This window comes from Salmo salar, chromosome 19 (assembly GCF_965601325.2).
Source record: "Salmo salar chromosome 19, fSalSal1, whole genome shotgun sequence".
In the NCBI taxonomy this organism is placed as follows: domain Eukaryota; kingdom Metazoa; phylum Chordata; class Actinopteri; order Salmoniformes; family Salmonidae; genus Salmo; species Salmo salar.
In genome coordinates this window covers 86107501-86124820 of record NC_138309.1, presented here as the reverse complement: position 1 = coordinate 86124820, position 17320 = coordinate 86107501, and the positions used below count along the sequence as shown (strand labels likewise).

At 42.4% G+C, this 17320-nt stretch overlaps 1 protein-coding gene across 1 annotated transcript in view; it reads left to right on the top strand.

Moving 5' to 3' along the window:
- The window catches only part of eya1 (EYA transcriptional coactivator and phosphatase 1), a 160662-nt gene that overhangs the window by 73555 nt on the left and 69787 nt on the right, over positions 1–17320 (top strand). The window contains 2 exon segments of the mRNA XM_082966021.1: positions 16586–16638; positions 16640–16661. Coding sequence (XP_082822147.1) covers positions 16586–16638; positions 16640–16661 — 75 coding nt within the window.

Below are 17320 nucleotides of genomic sequence, written 5' to 3'. Positions count from 1 at the left end.
ATGGTGGGCCCTTAAGAAGCTCCAGTCATGTTCTTCCTTTGTTGTTTTATCCCCTGTTCTCTGAGATCCTATTTGTATTTGTTTAAGAGCTGAGACCATGGTGATTTATACCCTAGAATCCACCCATAAATATAACTTGCTCTCTCTCTCTCTCTCTCTCTCTCTCTCTCTCTCTCTCTTGCTCTCCCCCCCTTTCTCTCTCTCTCTCTCTCTCTCTCTCTCTCTCTCTCTCTCTCTCTCTCTCTCTCTTGCTCTTTCTCTCTCTCTCTCTGGCTCTCTCTCTCTCTCTCTCTTTCTCGCTCTCTTCCTTTCTCTCTCTCTCTCTCTTCCTTTCTCTCTCTCTCCCTCTTTCTCTCTCTCTCTTTCTTTCTTTCTTTCTTTCTAAAAGTAGATCAGGCTAGCTGCCATGTTGTGTTTCCCTTCATGGTTGGTTTCTGTCAGAGAACCTCAACAAACTTTATGCGTTCTCCAACAGAAAGCACTACTTTACATTACATACTGTAGTCATTATCCCAAGATGGCTAAGGGAACTATAATTATAACACACTTACACAGGTAGTTACTCTGGTATAAGAGGCCTGTACCAGAGAGACCATAAACTTACTGTGGCCTAGCTATGCTCAAAAAGCCTCATCTATTCTCAATAGCCATGCTAACCATAGCTAACTGTAGTCTACTGTATCAGTGTTAGCTGTGGCTCAATTGGTAGAGCATGGTGTTTGCAACGCCAGCATGGTGTGTGCAACGCCAGGGTTGTGGGTTCGATTCCCACAGGGGCCAGTACAAAAAAAATATAAAATGCATGAAATTAAATGAAATGTATGCAATCACTACTGTAAGTCGCTCTGGATAAGAGCATCTGCTAAATGACTAAAATGTAAATGTACTTAACTGTAGCCTATCAGCGCTAGCTGTAGCTAAATGTAGCCTGTCAGCGCTAACCATAGCTAACTGTAGCCTATCAGCGCTAACCATAGCCAACTGTAGCCTATCAGCGCTAGCCATAGCCAACTGTAGCCTATCAGCGCTAGCCATAGCCAACTGTAGCCTATCAGTGCTAACCATAGCTAACTGTAGCCTATCAGTGCTAACTATAGCTAACTGTAGCCTATCAGCGCTAACTGTTGTCTATTGTATCAGCACTAACTGTAGCTAACTGTAGCCTATCAGCGCTAACCGTAGTTAACTGTAGCCTACTTTATCAGTGCTAGCTATAGCTATCAGTGCTAGCTGTAACTGACTGTAGCCTATCTACCACAGATCTAATCCAACGATTATGGATATACTGACAAGATACACGTCTCTCCACACTAACAATGGGATTTGTTGTCCATGGTTTGGCGAAACAATGAAAAAATACCACCTGCTGGGGAGACAGATTTTCCGCAGTTGTGCCTCTCTCTTCCTCTTCCTCTCTTGCTAAGCTAACCAGCACTAACCGAAACCTATCAGCACTAGCCATAGCTTTATGTTCTCTCCTCTTCACTATAGTCAATTATAGCCATGCTAACCATAGCCTATCAGCCATGCTAACCAGAGATAACCGTAGCCTATCAGCCATGCTAACCAGAGCTAACCGTAGCCTATCAGCCATGCTAACCAGAGCCTATCAGACATGCTAACCGTAGCCTATCAGCCATGCTAAGCATAGCCTATCAGACATGCTAACCAGAGCTAACCGTAGCCTATCAGCCATGTTAACCAGAGCTAACCGTAGCCTATCAGACATGTTAACCAGAGCTAGCCGTAGCTTTATGTTCGCTCCACTGTGTAATGTGTGACAGTAGAAACATCTCCACATGTTGTTGAAAAGCCTGCAGAGCATCTCACAATAAATAAGGCCAGGCCAACAGAACAGCAGATGTGTGGAGTGGCCGGGGAAGCCTCTTTTCCACGCCTCTTAACCAAATACTCCCTGCCTGCCTGCCTGCCGGGTGACTCCCTGCCTGCCGCAGCCCTACAGCTCTGAGAGAAACACTGTATATAGCCAAATAATATAACATTTCAAATGTCTATATTCTTTAAAAACTTGTGTGAGTGTAATGTTTACTGATTATTTATTTCTCTTGTTCATGTCCCTTTTGTTTATTGTCTATTCCATTTACTTTGGCAATGTAAACATCTGTTTTCCATGCCAGTAAAGCCCTTAAAATTGAATTGAATTGAAAGGGAGAGAGAGAAGGGGGAGAAAGAGCTACTTTCCTGGCCCCAATGGTTTAACTCATGATGACAGTATTATGTACCCATTTGTCTTCCTCTCTCTTTCTTTCTCTCTCTCTCTCTGCTTCCCACTCTCTCTCTGTCTCTCAATTCAATTCAAGGGGCTTTATTGGCATGGGAAACATATGTTAACATTGTCAAAGCAAGTGAAGTAGATAATAAACTAATTAACAGTAAACATTACACTCACAAAAGTTCCAAAAGAATAAAGACATTTCAAATGTCATATTATGTCTATATACAGTGTTGTAACGACGTGCAAATAGTTAAAGTACAAAATTGGAAAATAAACCTACATAATTATGGGTTGTATTTACAATGGTGTTTGTTCTTCACTGGTTGCCCTTTTCTTGTGGCAACAGGTCACACATCTTGCTGCTGTGATGGCACACAGTGCTATTTCACCCAGTAGATATGGGACTTTATCAAAATTGGATTTGTTTTAGAATTCTTTGTGGATCTGTGTAATCTGAGGGAAATATTTGTCTCTAAAATTGTCATACATTTGGCAGGAAGTTAGGAAGTGCAGCTCAGTTTCCACCTCTTTTTGTGGGCAGTGTGCACATAACCTGTCTTCTCTTGAGAGCCATGTCTGTCTACGGCGGCCTCTCTCAATAGCAAGGCTATGCTCACTGAGTCTGTACATAGTCAAAGCTTTCCTTAAGTTTGGGTCAGTCACAGTGGTCAGGTATTCTGCCACTATGTTCTCTCTGTTTAGGGCCAAATAGCAATCTAGTTTGCTCAGTTTTTGTTAATTCTTTCCAATGTGTCAAGTAATTATAATTTTTTTTTTCATGATTTGGTTGGGTCTAATTGTGTTGCTGTCCTGGGGCTCTGTGGGGTCTGTTTGTGTTTGTGAACAGAGGCCCAGGACCAGCTTGCTTAGGGGACTCTTCTCCAGGTTTACCTTTCTGTAGGTGGTGGCTTTGTTATGGAAGGTTTAGGAATAGCTTCCTTTTAGGTGGTTGTAGAATTTAACGGCTCTTTTCTGAATTTTGATAATTAGTGGGTATCGGCCTAATTCTGCTCTGCATGCATTATTTGGTGTTTTACGTTGTACACAGAGGATATTTTTTGCAGAATTCTGCATACAGTGTCTCAATTTGATGTTTGTCCCATTTTGTGAATTCTTGGTTGGTGAGCGGACCCCAGACCTCACAACCATAAAGGGCAATGGGTTCTATAAATTATTCAAGTATTTTTAGCCGGATGCTAATTGGTATGTCAAATGTTATGTTCCTTTTGATGGCATAGAAGGTCCTTCTTGCCTTGTCTCTCAGCTCGTTCACACCTATGTGGAAGTTACCTTGGGCGCTGATGTTTAGGCCAAGGTATGTATCGTTTTTTTGTTTGCTATAGGATTCATGGTCCTGGCAACTGGACCTTTTTTGGAACACCATTATTTTGGTGTTACTGAGGTTTACTGTCAGGGCCCAGGTCTGTCAAGGCCCAGGTCTGTCAGGGCCCAGGTCTGGCAGAATCTGTACAGAAGATCTAGGTGCTGCTGTAGGCCCTCCTTGGTTGGGGACAGAAGCACCAGATCATCAACAAACAGTAGACATTTGACTTCAGACTCTAGTATGGTGAGGCCGGGTGCTGCAGACTGTTCTCGTGCCCTGGCCAGTTCATTGATATATATATATATATATATATATATATATATATATATATATATATATATATATATTAATACACTGCTCAAAAAAATAAAGGGAACACTTAAACAACACAATGTAACTCCAAGTCAATCACACTTCTGTGAAATCAAACTGTCCACTTAGGAAGCAACACTGATTGACAATACATTTCACATGCTGTTGTGCAAATGGGATAGACAACAGGTGGAAATTATAGGCAATAAGCAAGACACCCCCAATAAAGGAGTAGTTCTGCAGGTGGAGACCACAGACCACTTCTCAGTTCCTATGCTTCCTGGCTGATGTTTTGGTCACTTTTGAATGCTGGCGGTGCTTTCACTCTAGTGGTAGCATGATACGGAGTCTACAACCCACACAAGTGGCTCAGGTAGTGCAGTTCATCCAGGATGGCACATCAATGCGAGCTGTGGCAAGAAGGTTTGCTGTGTCTGTCAGCGTAGTGTCCAGAGCATGGAGGCGCTACCAGGAGACAGGCCAGTACATCAGGAGACGTGGAGGAGGCCGTAGGAGGGCAACAACCCAGCAGCAGGACCGCTACCTCCGCCTTTGTGCAAGGAGGAGCAGGAGGAGCACTGCCAGAGCCCTGCAAAATGACCTCCAGCAGGCCACAAATGTGCATGTGTCTGCTCAAACGGTCAGAAACAGACTCCATGAGGGTGGTATGAGGGCCCGACGTCCACAGGTGGGGGTTGTGCTTACAGCCCAACACCGTGCAGGCCGTTTGGCATTTGCCAGAGAACACCAAGATTGGCAAATTCGCCACTGGCGCCCTGTGCTCTTCACAGATGAAAGCAGGTTCACACTGAGCACGTGACAGATGTGACAAGAGTCTGGAGACGCCGTGGAGAACGTTCTGCTGCCTGCAACATCCTCCAGCATGACCGGTTTGGCGGTGGGTCAGTCATGGTGTGGGGTGGCATTTCTTTGGGGGGCCGCACAGCCCTCCATGTGCTCGCCAGAGGTAGCCTGACTGCCATTAGGTACCGAGATGAGATCCTCAGACCCCTTGTGAGACCATATGCTGGTGCGGTTGGCCCTGGGTTCCTCCTAATGCAAGACAATGCTAGACCTCATGTGGCTGGAGTGTGTCAGCAGTTCCTGCAAGAGGAAGGCATTGATGCTATGGACTGGCCCGCCCGTTCCCCAGTCCTGAATCCAATCGAGCACATCTGGGACATCATGTCTCGCTCCATCCACCAACGCCACGTTGCACCACAGACTGTCCAGGAGTTGGCGGATGCTTTAGTCCAGGTCTGGGAGGAGATCCCTCAGGAGACCATCCGCCACCTCATCAGGAGCATACCCAGGCGTTGTAGGGAGGTCATACAGGCACGTGGAGGCCACACACACTACTGAGCCTCATTTTGACTTGTTTTAAGGACATTACATCAAAGTTGGATCAGCCTGTAGTGTGGTTTTCCACTTTAATTTTGAGTGTGACTCCAAATCCAGACCTCCATGGGTTGATAAATTGGATTTCCATTGATTATTTTTGTGTGATTTTGTTGTCAGCACATTCAACTATGTAAAGAAAAAAGTATTTAATAACATTATTTCTTTCATTCAGATCTAGGATGTGTTGTTTAAGTGTTCCCTTAATTTTTTTGAGCAGTATATATATATGATATATATATCAATGAACTGGCCAGGGCACGAGAACAGGCCAGTTGCTAGGACCATGAATACAAATTCCATCTAGACACCGTTGTCCTATAGCAAACAAAAAACGATACATATATATATATATGATGAGGGTGGGGCTTAAGCTGCATCTCACTTTTTTTCCGCACACTTGTTGTTTGTTTACATGGATTTTATAATGTTGTATGTTTTTCCCCCAACAACACTTTCCATCAATTTGTATAGCAGACCCTCATGTCAAATTGAGACAAAAGCTTTTTTTTTAAATCAACAAAGCATGAGAAGACTTTGCCTTTGTTTTGGTTTGTTTGTCAATTAGGGTGTGCAGGGTGAATACGTGGTCTGTCGTACGGTAATTTGATAAAAAGCCAATTTGACATTTGCTCAGTAATTTTTTTTTGCTGAGGAAATGCACGAGTCTGCTGTTGATGATAATGCAGAGGATTTTCCTAAGTTTGCTAATGACGCATATCCCACGGTAGTTATTGGGGTCAAATTTGTCTCCACTTTTGTCGATTGGGGTGATCAGTCCTTGGTTCCAAATATTGGGGAAGATGCCAGAGCTCAGGATGATGTTAAAGAGGTTAAGTATAGCCAATTGGATTTTGTGGTCTGTATATTTTATCATTTCATTTAGGATACAATCAACCCCACAGGCCTTTTTGGGTTGGAGGGTTTGTATTTTGTCTTGTAGTTCATTCAATGTAATTGGAGAATCCAGTGGGTTCTCGTAGTCGTTAATAGTTGATTCTAAGATTTGTATTTGATCATGTACATATTTTTGCTGTTTGTTCTTGATTATGAAGCCAAAAATATTGGAGAAGTGGTTTACCCATACATCTCCAATTTGGATAGATAACTGTTCGTGTTGTTGTTTGTTTAGTGCTTTCCAAATTTCCCAGAAGTAGTTAGATTCCATGGATAGTAGAGACCCTAGTAGAGACCCTAGAGGAGCTAGTAGAGACCCTAGTAGAGACCCTAGTAGAGACCCTAGTAGAGCCCCTAGTAGAACCCCTAGTAGAGACCCTAGTAGAACCCCTAGTAGAGACCCTAGTAGAACCCCTAGTAGACCCCTAGTAGAGCCCCTAGTAGAGCCCCTAGTAGAACCCCTAGTAGAACCCCTAGTAGAGACCCTAGTAGAGACCCTAGTAGAGCTGGTAGAGCCCCTAGTAGAGCCCCTAGTAGAGCCCCTAGTAGAACCCTAGTAGAGCCCCTAGTAGAGACCCTAGTAGAGCCCCTAGTAGAGCCCCTAGTAGAGCTGGTAGAGCCCCTAGTAGAGCCCCTAGTAGAGCCCCTAGTAGAGCCCCTAGTAGAGCTGGTAGAGCCCCTAGTAGAGCCCCTAATAGAGCCCTTAGTAGAGCCCCTAGTAGAGCCCCCAGTAGAGCTGGTAGAGCCCCTAATAGAGATGTAGAGCCCCTAGTAGAGCTGGTAGAGCCCCTATTAGAACCCCTAGTAGAGCCCCTAGTAGAGCCCCTAGTAGAGATGTAGAGCCCCTAGTAGATTCACTAGTAGAGCCCCTAGTAGAGCCCCTAATAGAGATGTAGAGCCCCTAGTAGAGCCCCTAGTAGAGCCCCTAGTAGAGATGTAGAGCCCCTAGTAGATTCACTAGTAGAGCCCCTAGTAGAGCCCCTAATAGAGATGTAGAGCCCCTAGTAGAGCCCCTAGTAGAGCCCCTAGTAGAGCCCCTAGTAGAGACCCTAGTAGAGACCCTAATAGAGCCCCTGTTGGAACCCCTAGTAGAGCCCCTAGTAGAGCCCCTAATAGAGATGTAGAGCCCCTAGTAGAGCCCCTAGTAGAGCCCCTAGTAGAGCCCCTAGTAGAGCCCATAATAGAGATGGTAGAGCCCCTAGTAGAGCCCCTAGTAGAGCCCCTAGTAGAGCCCCTAGTAGAGCCCCTAGTAGAGCCCATAATAGAGATGGTAGAGCCCCTAGTAGAGCCCCTAGTAGAGCCCCTAGTAGAGCCCATAATAGAGATGAAGAGCCCCTAGTAGAGCCCATAATAGAGCCCCTAGTAGAGCCCCTAGTAGAGCCCATAATAGAGCCCCTAGTGGAGCTCCTAGTAGAACTCCTAGTAGAGCCCCAAAGTAGCACCGTCATTAGCCCCCAGCTCTCACCAGCTCAGGATCCAGCACCCAGGCCAGCCTTAGGCCATGTTCAAAATGGAACCCTATTCACTATATGGCCCTGGCGAAAACCCTTGGAGGAACATATCATAGGCCTGTGTGTGTGTGTGTGTGTGTGTGTGTGTGTGTGTGTGTGTGTGTGTGTGTGTGTGTGTGTGTGTGTGTGTGTGTGTGTGTGTGTGTGTGTGTGTGTGTGTGTGTGTGTATGTGTATGTGTGTGTGTGTGTGTGTGTGTGTGTGTGTGTATGTGTGTGTCTTTTCTGTGTCCCTCGCTAGTGCCAGGCTGTGGCCAGCTGTCAAGGGGAATCTGATTAGATGAATGTTTTTACTCTTTGCTTTCACGTCTGATGCCACAGGGTCTTTGTGTGGTGCTAAAGTCATTGTACCAGACAGGAGAGGGGATCTGCATGACTCTGACTGGCCTTATTTAACATGAACTTTATCAAGTTTATAAATAGGAATCATCTGAATGTATTTCACAATTTATATATTTATTTATATATATAATATATATATATATATATAAGCAAAGTGAAATGGTGAGAAGTACAGCAACTACATGATTAATTCATTTAAAATGTGTGTTCTATTGTATGATGATTACCTAGTTTGCTATCAAGGTGCTGGAGTAGACCGAGGTTGCCTCCCTAACACACTACTTATAGATCTACCCACAGGGCTCTTGTCTAAAGTAGTGCACTATGTAAGGGGACAGGGTACCACATGGGACACACACACGCAGAGAGAGAGAGAGAGAGAGTCTCGCGATCCTGTCACTGAACAGATGTTAATTAGGTGAATAATTGTGTCCATGCGTTCTGTCGTTCTGTCCCACCGTGTGTGTGTGTGTGTGTGTGTGTGTGTGTGTGTGTGTGTGTGTGTGTGTGTGTGTGTGTGTGTGTGTGTGTGTGTGTGTGTATGTGTGCGTGTGTGTGTGTATGTGTGCGTGTGTGTGTGTGTGTTAGCTATTATCCAGTGAGCTGCAAGTCTGCAGTCTATTCTACTCTGCATGCCTTTTAAAGGAAGCCCATCTGGACTTGATAGGCTATTCCCAAGTGGGGCATATGAACTTCTGCCACAAATATTGTGCACTGATGATAGACATAGCCCTTGGCTAGGGGACTGATCAACCAGAGCAAATGGACTTCCATTGTAGGGTCCAGAAGGCAGGAGAGAGAGGGGGAGGGAGGGAAATAAGAAGGGATGGTGTCTGGTCTTGAGTGAGTGAGCTAACTGGAGCAGGACCGGGGGAGGGAGAGAAAACATGCCCCCCGGGGAACCGCAGGCACCCCCACCAGCCCCCCAGCCTGGGCCCTCTCTAGTGGGGGCAAGCAGGGGTTCAGCAGGCACCTCCCACAACCCGCCCCACCAACCCCCCAGCCTGGGCCCTCTCTAGTGGGGGCAAGCAGGGGGAATGGTAGTAGGTGCCAGCATATCGGTTTGTGACAAGAACTTCAACGCTTCTGGGTTTTTCACGCTCAACCGTTTCCCGTGTGTATCAAGAACGGTGGGAAGCATTGGAGTCGACATGGGCCAGAATCCCTGTGGAGCACTTTCGACACCTTGTAGAGTTGAGAATTTAGGCTGTTCTGAGGGCAAAAGGTGGGTTGTAACTCAGTATTAGGAAGGTGTCCTTAATGTTTTGTACACTCAGTGTATATACAGTACCAGTCAAAAGTTTGGACACCTACTCATTCAAGGATCTTTCTTTAATTTTACTATTTTCTACATTGTACTACTCTTGGCATTCTCTCAACCAGCTTCACCTGGATTGCTTTTCCAACAGTTTTGGAGTTCCCACATATGCAGAGCACTTGTTGGCTGCTTTTCCTTCCCTCTGCTGTACAACTCAGGTGATTGTGGAGGCCAGGTCATCTGATGCAGCACTCCATCACTCTCCTTCTTGGTCAAATAGGCCTTACACAGCCTGGAGGTGTGTTGGGTCATTGTCCTGTTGAAAAACAAATAATAGTCCCATTAAGCCCAAACCAGATGGGATGGCGTATTGCTGCAGAATGCTGTGGTAGCCATGCTGGTTAAGTATGCCTTGAATTCTAAATAAATCACTGACAGTGTCACCAGCAAAGCACCCCCAAACCATCACACCCTCCTCCTCCATGCTTCACGGTGGGAACCACACATGCGAAAATCATCCGTTCACCTGCTCTGCGTCTCACAAAGACACGGAGGTTGGAACCAAAAATCTCTAATTTGGACTCATCAGACCAAAGGACAGATTTCCACCGGTCTAATGTCCATTGCTCGTGTTTCTTGGCCCAAGTAAGTCTCTTCTTCTTATTGGTGTCCTTTAGTAGTGGTTTCTTTGCAGAAATTCGACCATGAAGGCCTGATTCATGCAGTCTCCTCTGAACAGTTGATGTTGAGATGTGTCTGTTACTTGAACTCTGTGAAGCATTTATTTGGATTGCAATCTGAGGTGCAGTTAACTCTAATGAACTTATCCTCTGCAGCAGAGATAACTCTGGGTCTTCCTTTCCTGTGGTGGTCCTCATGAGATCCAGTTTCATCATATCTTTTGATGGTTTTTGCAACTGCACTTAAAGAAACTTTCAGAGTTCTTGAAATTTTCCAGATTGACTGACCTTCATGTCTTAACTTCTATGGGCTACGTGGGACGCTAGCATCCCACCTGCGGGACACAGCCAGTGAAATATCAGGGCGGCAAATTCAAAACAACAAAATGTCATAATTCAAATTTCTCAAACATACAACTATTTTACACCATTTTAAAGATACACCTCTCCTTAATCCAACGTTATGGTCCGATTTCAAAAAGGCTTTACAGTGAAAGCATAAAGTTAGATTATGTTAGGACAGTGCCAACACAAGAAAAACCACACAGCCATTTTCCAAGCAGGAGAGGGGTCACAAAAAACAGAAATACAGCTAAAATTAAGCACTAACCTTTGATGATCTTCATCAGATGACACTCCTAGGACTCAATGTTACACAATACATGTATGTTTTGTTCGATAAAGTTCATATTTATATCCAAAAACCCCGTTTTACAATGGCGCGTGATGTTCAGAAAATATTTTGCCTCCAAAACTGCCGGTGTATCAGCACAACAATTTACAAAAATACTCATCATAAACGTTGATAAAATATTAAACTGTTATTCAAAGAATTATAGATTAACATCTCCTTAATGCAACCGTTATGACAGATTTCAAAAAAGCCTCACAGGGAAGGAAAAAAAAATCACAAATTTACTTTTAACAAGGCACACCTGTTAATTGAAATGCATTCCAGGTGGCTACGTCATGAAGCTGGTTGAGAGAATGCCAAGAGTGTGCAAGGCTGTCATCAAGGCAAAGGGGTGGCTACTTTGAAGAATCTCAAATATTAAACACTTTTTTGGTTACTACATGATTCCATATGTGTTATTTCATAGTTTTGATGTATTCACTATTATTCTACAATGTAGAAAATTGTAAAAATAAAGAAAAACCCTTGAATAAGTTGGTGTGTCTAAACTTTTGACTGGTACTGTATATACAGTTGAAGTCGGAAGTTTACATACACTGAGGTTGGAGTCATTAAAACTCGTTTTTCAACCACTCCACAAATTTCTTATTAACAAACTATAGTTTTGGCAAATCGGTTAGGACATCTACTTTATGCATGACACAAGTCATTTTTCGAACAATTGTTTACAGACAGAATATTTCACTTATAATTCGCTGTATCACAATTCCAGTGGGTCAGAAGTTTACATACACTAAGTTGACTGTGCCTTTATACAGCATGTATAATTCCAAAAAACGACGTCATGGCTTTAGAAGCTTCTGATAGGGTAATTGACATCATTTGAGTCAATTGGAGGTGTATCTGTGGATGTATTTCAAGGCCTACCTTCAAACTCAGTGCCTCTTTGCTTGACATCATGGGAAACTCAAAAGAAATCAGCCAAGACCTCAGAAAAAAAATTGTAGACCTCCACAAGTCTGGTTCATCCTTGGAAGCAATTTCCAAACGCCTGAAGGTACCACGTCCATCTGTACAAACAATAGTACGCAAGTATAAACACCATGGGACCACGCAGCCGTCATACCGCTCTGGAAGGAGACGCGTTCTGTCTCCTAGAGATTAACGTACTTTGGAGCGAGAAGTGCAAATCAATCCCAGAACAACAGCAAAGGACCTTGTAAAGATGCTGGAGGAAACCGGTACAAAAGTATTTATATCTACAGTAAAACTAGTCCTATATCGACATAACCTGAAAGGCCACTCAGCAAGGAAGAAGCCACTGCTCCAAAACCGCCATAAAAAAAGCCAGACTACGGTTTGCAACTGCACATGGGGACAAAGATCGTACTTTTTGGAGAAATGACCTCTGTTTGGCCATAATGACCATAGTTGTGTTTGGAGGAAAAAGGGGGAGGCTTGCAAGCCGAAGAACACCATCCCAACCGTGAAGCACGGGGGTGGCAGCATCATGTTGTGGGGGTGCTTTGCTGCAGGAGGGACTGGTGCACTTCACAAAATAGATGGCATCATGAGGATGGAAAATTATGTGAATATATTGAAGCAACATCTCAAGACATCAGTCAGGAGGTTAAAGCTTGGTCGCAAATGGGTCTTCCAAACGGATAATGACCCCAAGCATACTTCCAAAGTTGTGGCAAAATGCTTAAGGACATCAAAGTCAAGGTATTGGAGTGGCCATCACAAAGCCCTGACCTCAATCCCATAGAAAATTTGTGGGCAGAACTGAAAAATCGTGTGCGAGCAAGGAGACCTACAAACCTGACTCAGTTAGGTTATTGTTGGAAGCTTGTGGAAGGCTACCCGAAATGTTTGACTCAAGTTAAACAATTTAAAGGCAATGCTACCAAATACTAATTGAGTGTATGTAAACTTCTGACCCAGTGGGAATGTGATGAAAGAAATAAAAGCTGAAATAAATCATTCCCTTTACTATTATTCTGACATTTCACATTCTTAAAATAAAGTGGTGATCCTAACTGACCTACGACAGGGAATTTTTACTATAATTAAATGTCAGGAATTGTGAAAAACGGAGTTTAAATGTTTTTGGCTAAGGTGTATGTAAACTTACGACTTCAAACTGTATCTCTGCTGAGTCTTGTCCAGTCCCAAATTGCACCCTATTCCCTATTTAGTGCACTATTGACCAGGGCTCCGGTCAAAAGTAGTGCACTGTGTAGGGAATAGGGTACCTATTGGGATGTAATTCTCTGATCTCCTGGGTGCTGCTACTCTTGCTGTTGTCATCTCTGACATGAGAGTACAGGTGGAGGTAGGGAGGGATGGAGGGATGGAGGGAAGGAGGGAGGGAGGGAGAGTGTAGAGAGGGAATCATGCCCTGTGGCCTTGTCTCCTGTCCTCTCTTCTCTTCATCCCTCTCTCCCAGGGCAGGAAGACAGAAAGCCCTATAACTCATGTCATGTATATTATTAAGCCATTAGATCCTATCAGCTCTTCTTTGAATGATTGAATTAGCCCTAGAGGTGGTTCTTTCAAAGCAGTGAAGAGAAGACATATTCTACATCTTCATTAGCAGGACGTCAGACACCCCTTTCTCTCAATTCAATGTTCAGTTTAAGGGGCTTTTAATGCCGTGGGAAACATATGTTTATATTGACAGAGCAAGTTAACTAGATAATTAAACAAAAATGAAATAAAGAATTACAAATTAACAGTTATTAACATCTCACTCACAGAAGTTCCAAAATAATTAAGACATTTCAAATGTCATATTATGTGCAAATAGTTAAAATACAAAAGGGAAAATAAATAAACATAAATAGGTGTTCTATTTACAATGGTGTTTGTTCTTCACTGGTTGCCCTTTTCTTGTGGCAACAGGTCACAAATCTTGCTGCTGTGATGGCACACTGTGGTATTTCACCCAGTAGATATGAGACTTTATCAAAATTGGATTTGTTTTCAAATTCTTTGTGGTTCTGTGTAATCTGAGGGAAATATGTGTCATCTCTTTTCCTTCCTCTCTCCCTCCCCTATTTTCTGTAGCCCCTCTCCCTCTCTCTCCCTCCCCCACTCCTCCACCCTTCAGTTGCCCTAACACAACAGGCTCAGTGTTCAGCCAATTGTGAGGGCCTGAGACCGCCTGCTCCCCCCCCCTGTCATTCATCAAGCCAGATCCAATCAGTGATAAGGAAGGAAGAGGACGAAGATAAGGCTACTGTTTGGTTTTGAGCCTCTTCCTCCCTCCTTCTCCCTCCCTCCCTCCTCCCTCCCTCCCTCCCTCCCTCCCTCCCTCCCTCAATTTCAATTATAATTTAAGGGCTTTATTGGCATGGGAAACATATTATGTTTACATTGCCAAAGCAAGTGAAATAGATAATAAACAAAAGTGAAATAAACAATAAAAAATAAAACAGTAAATATTACTCTCACAATAGTTCCCGTGTTGCTCAGTTGGTAGAGCATGGTGTTTGCAACGCCAGGGTTGTGGGTTCGATTTCCACAGGGGACCAGTACGGAAAAAATTTATGAAATGTATGCACTCACTACTGTAAGTCGCTCTGGATAAGAGCGTCTGCTAAATGACTAAAATGTAAATGTAAAAGAATAAAGACATTTCAAATGTCATATGATGTCTATATACAGTGTTGTAAGGATGTGCAAATAGTTGAAGTACAAAAGGTAAATTAAATAGTCATAATTATGGATTGTATTTACAATGGTGTTTGTTCTTCACTGGTTTCCCTTTTCTTGTGGCAACAGGTCACACATCTTGCTGCTGTGATGGCACACTGTGGTATTTCACCCAGTAGATATGGGACTTTATCAAAAATGGGGTTCGTTTTCGAATTCTTTGTGGATCTGTGTAATCTGAGGGAAATATGTGTCTAATATGGTCATACATTTGGCAGGAGGTTAGGAAGTGCAGCTCAGTTTCCACCTCCGTTTGTGGGCAGTGTGCACATACCCTGTCTTCTCTTGAGAGCCAGGTCTGTCTACGGCGGCCTTTCTCAATAGCAAGGCTATGCTCACTGAGTCTGTACATAGTCAAAGCTTTCCTTAAGTTTGCTCTCTCTCTCTCTCTCTCTCTCTCTGTCTCTGTCTCTGTCTCTGTCTCTGTCTCTCTCTCTCTGTCTCTCTCTCTCTCTCTCTCTCTCTCTCTCTCTCTCTCTCTGCTCTCTCTCTCTCTGTCTCTCTCTCTGTCTCTCTCTCTCTCTCTCTCTGTCTCTCTCTCTCTCTCTCTCTCTCTCTCTCTCTCTGTCTCTCTCTCTCTCTCTCTCTCTCTCTCTGTCTCTGTCTCTGCTCTCTCTCTCTCTCTCTCTCTCTCTCTCTCTCTCTCTCTCTGTCTCTGTCTCTGTCTCTCTCTCTCTCTCTCTCTCTCTCTCTCTCTCTCTCTCTGTCTCTCTCTCTCTCTCTCTCTCTGTCTCTCTCTCTCCACTAGGCCCTCACCGTTGGCTACCTGAAATCATTGTTCCACCAAACATCTTTTGTTCTCTCTTGGTTTTGTTCCCTTGCTCCAAGTGTTACAATGTGCCTTAACCAATATTATTGCTCTTCCGTATTCTATTGAGCCTTGATATTTGGGGAGGTACACTATCATATATCATACACTATCATATATGATACATTATCTTTATCATACAGTATCATATATCTAAATTGTCATATATCATACACTGGCATATATCATACACTATTATATATTGTTCACTATCATATATCATACATGATCATATATCATACACTATCATATATCATACATTATCTTTATCATACATTATCATATATCATACATTGTCATATATCATACACTATCATATATCATACATTATCATATATCATACACTGCCATATATCATACATTATCATATACCATACACTACCATATATCATACACTATCATATATGATACATTATCTTTATCATACAGTATCATATATCATACATTGTCATATATCATACACTATCATATATCATACATTATCATATATCATACACTGGCATATATCATACATTATCATATATTGTTCACTATCATATATCATACATTATCATATATCATACACTGGCATATATCATACATTATCATATATTGTTCACTATCATATATCATACATTATCATATATCATACACTATCATATTATCATACATTATCATATATCATACACTGCCATATATCATACATTATCCATATACCATACACTGTCATACATTATTCATATATCATACACTACCATATATCATACATTATACCATACACTACCATATATCATACATTATCATGTACCATACACTACCATATATCCATACATTATCATATACCATCCACTACCATATATCATACATTACCATATACCATACACTACCATATATCATACACTATCAATACACTATCATATATCCTTCATTATCAGATATCATACACTATCATATATCATACACTACCATATATCATACACTATCATATATCATACACTATCATATATCATACACTATCATACACTATCATATATCCTACATTATCATATATCATACACTACCATATATCTTACATTATCATGTACCACTACACTACCATATATCTTACATTATCATATATCATACACTATCATACATCATACATTATCATATATCATACACTACCATATATTATACACTATCATACACTATCATATATACTACATTATCATATATCATACACTACCATATATCATACATGATCATATATCATACACTACCATATATCATACACTATCATATATCATACATTATCATTTACCATACACTATCATATATCATACACTATATCATACATTATCATATATCATACATTATCATATATCATACACTATCATATACCATACACTACCATATATCATACATTATCATATATCTTCCACTATCATTGAGTTTGTAAGGTCATCTGTATAACTCCTAAGTGATAACCGTGTGTTTCCATGTCCTCTCCAGGCGGGACGTTCACAACCACGTCAGGACTGTACGCAGGAAGCAACTCCCTCACAAAACTCAACTGGCTTCAATAGTTACACAACAGGTACTAACATATTCTACTGTATTCTAGCCTCCTAATGCCATGATAGGCATGTTTAGTATCATTGGTTTATATTGATATGCTATACTCTTGCTAAAATCCTGGGAACCTTGGGTTTGCGTCCCAAATGGCAACATGTTCCCCTACGTAGTGCGTTACTTTTTGACCAGAACCCATAGGGTAGTAGCGTACTACAAAGGGAATATGGTGCCATTTGGGACATAACCTTGATGTATGACATGTACGATACAGTCCAGTTACACTTCATCCACGTCACAAGAATCATACAGGAATCAATCATAACGTCTGAAGTGGTGTACACGGGGATTATCCCCTGCTTCTATGGATTATGCCAGAGGATGGGCATCCCAAATGGCACCCTGTCCACTATTTACATTAGCACACTACTTTTGACCAGTGCCCCAATAAGGCTCTGGTGCACTATGTAGGCAATAGGACGCCTCCCAAAAATACCAAGACAGATCGCTGTTCAGATGTAGGACACAAGAGACATATGTTTACATTTATGTTTTGGAATCTGCACTGTAAAGTAGCAAGGGGGCATATCTCATGTTACTTACCTTCTCTCTCTCTCTCTCTCTCTCTCTGTGTACCTTTCCACTTGTTCTACCTTTCTTCTCTTTCTCTTTCTT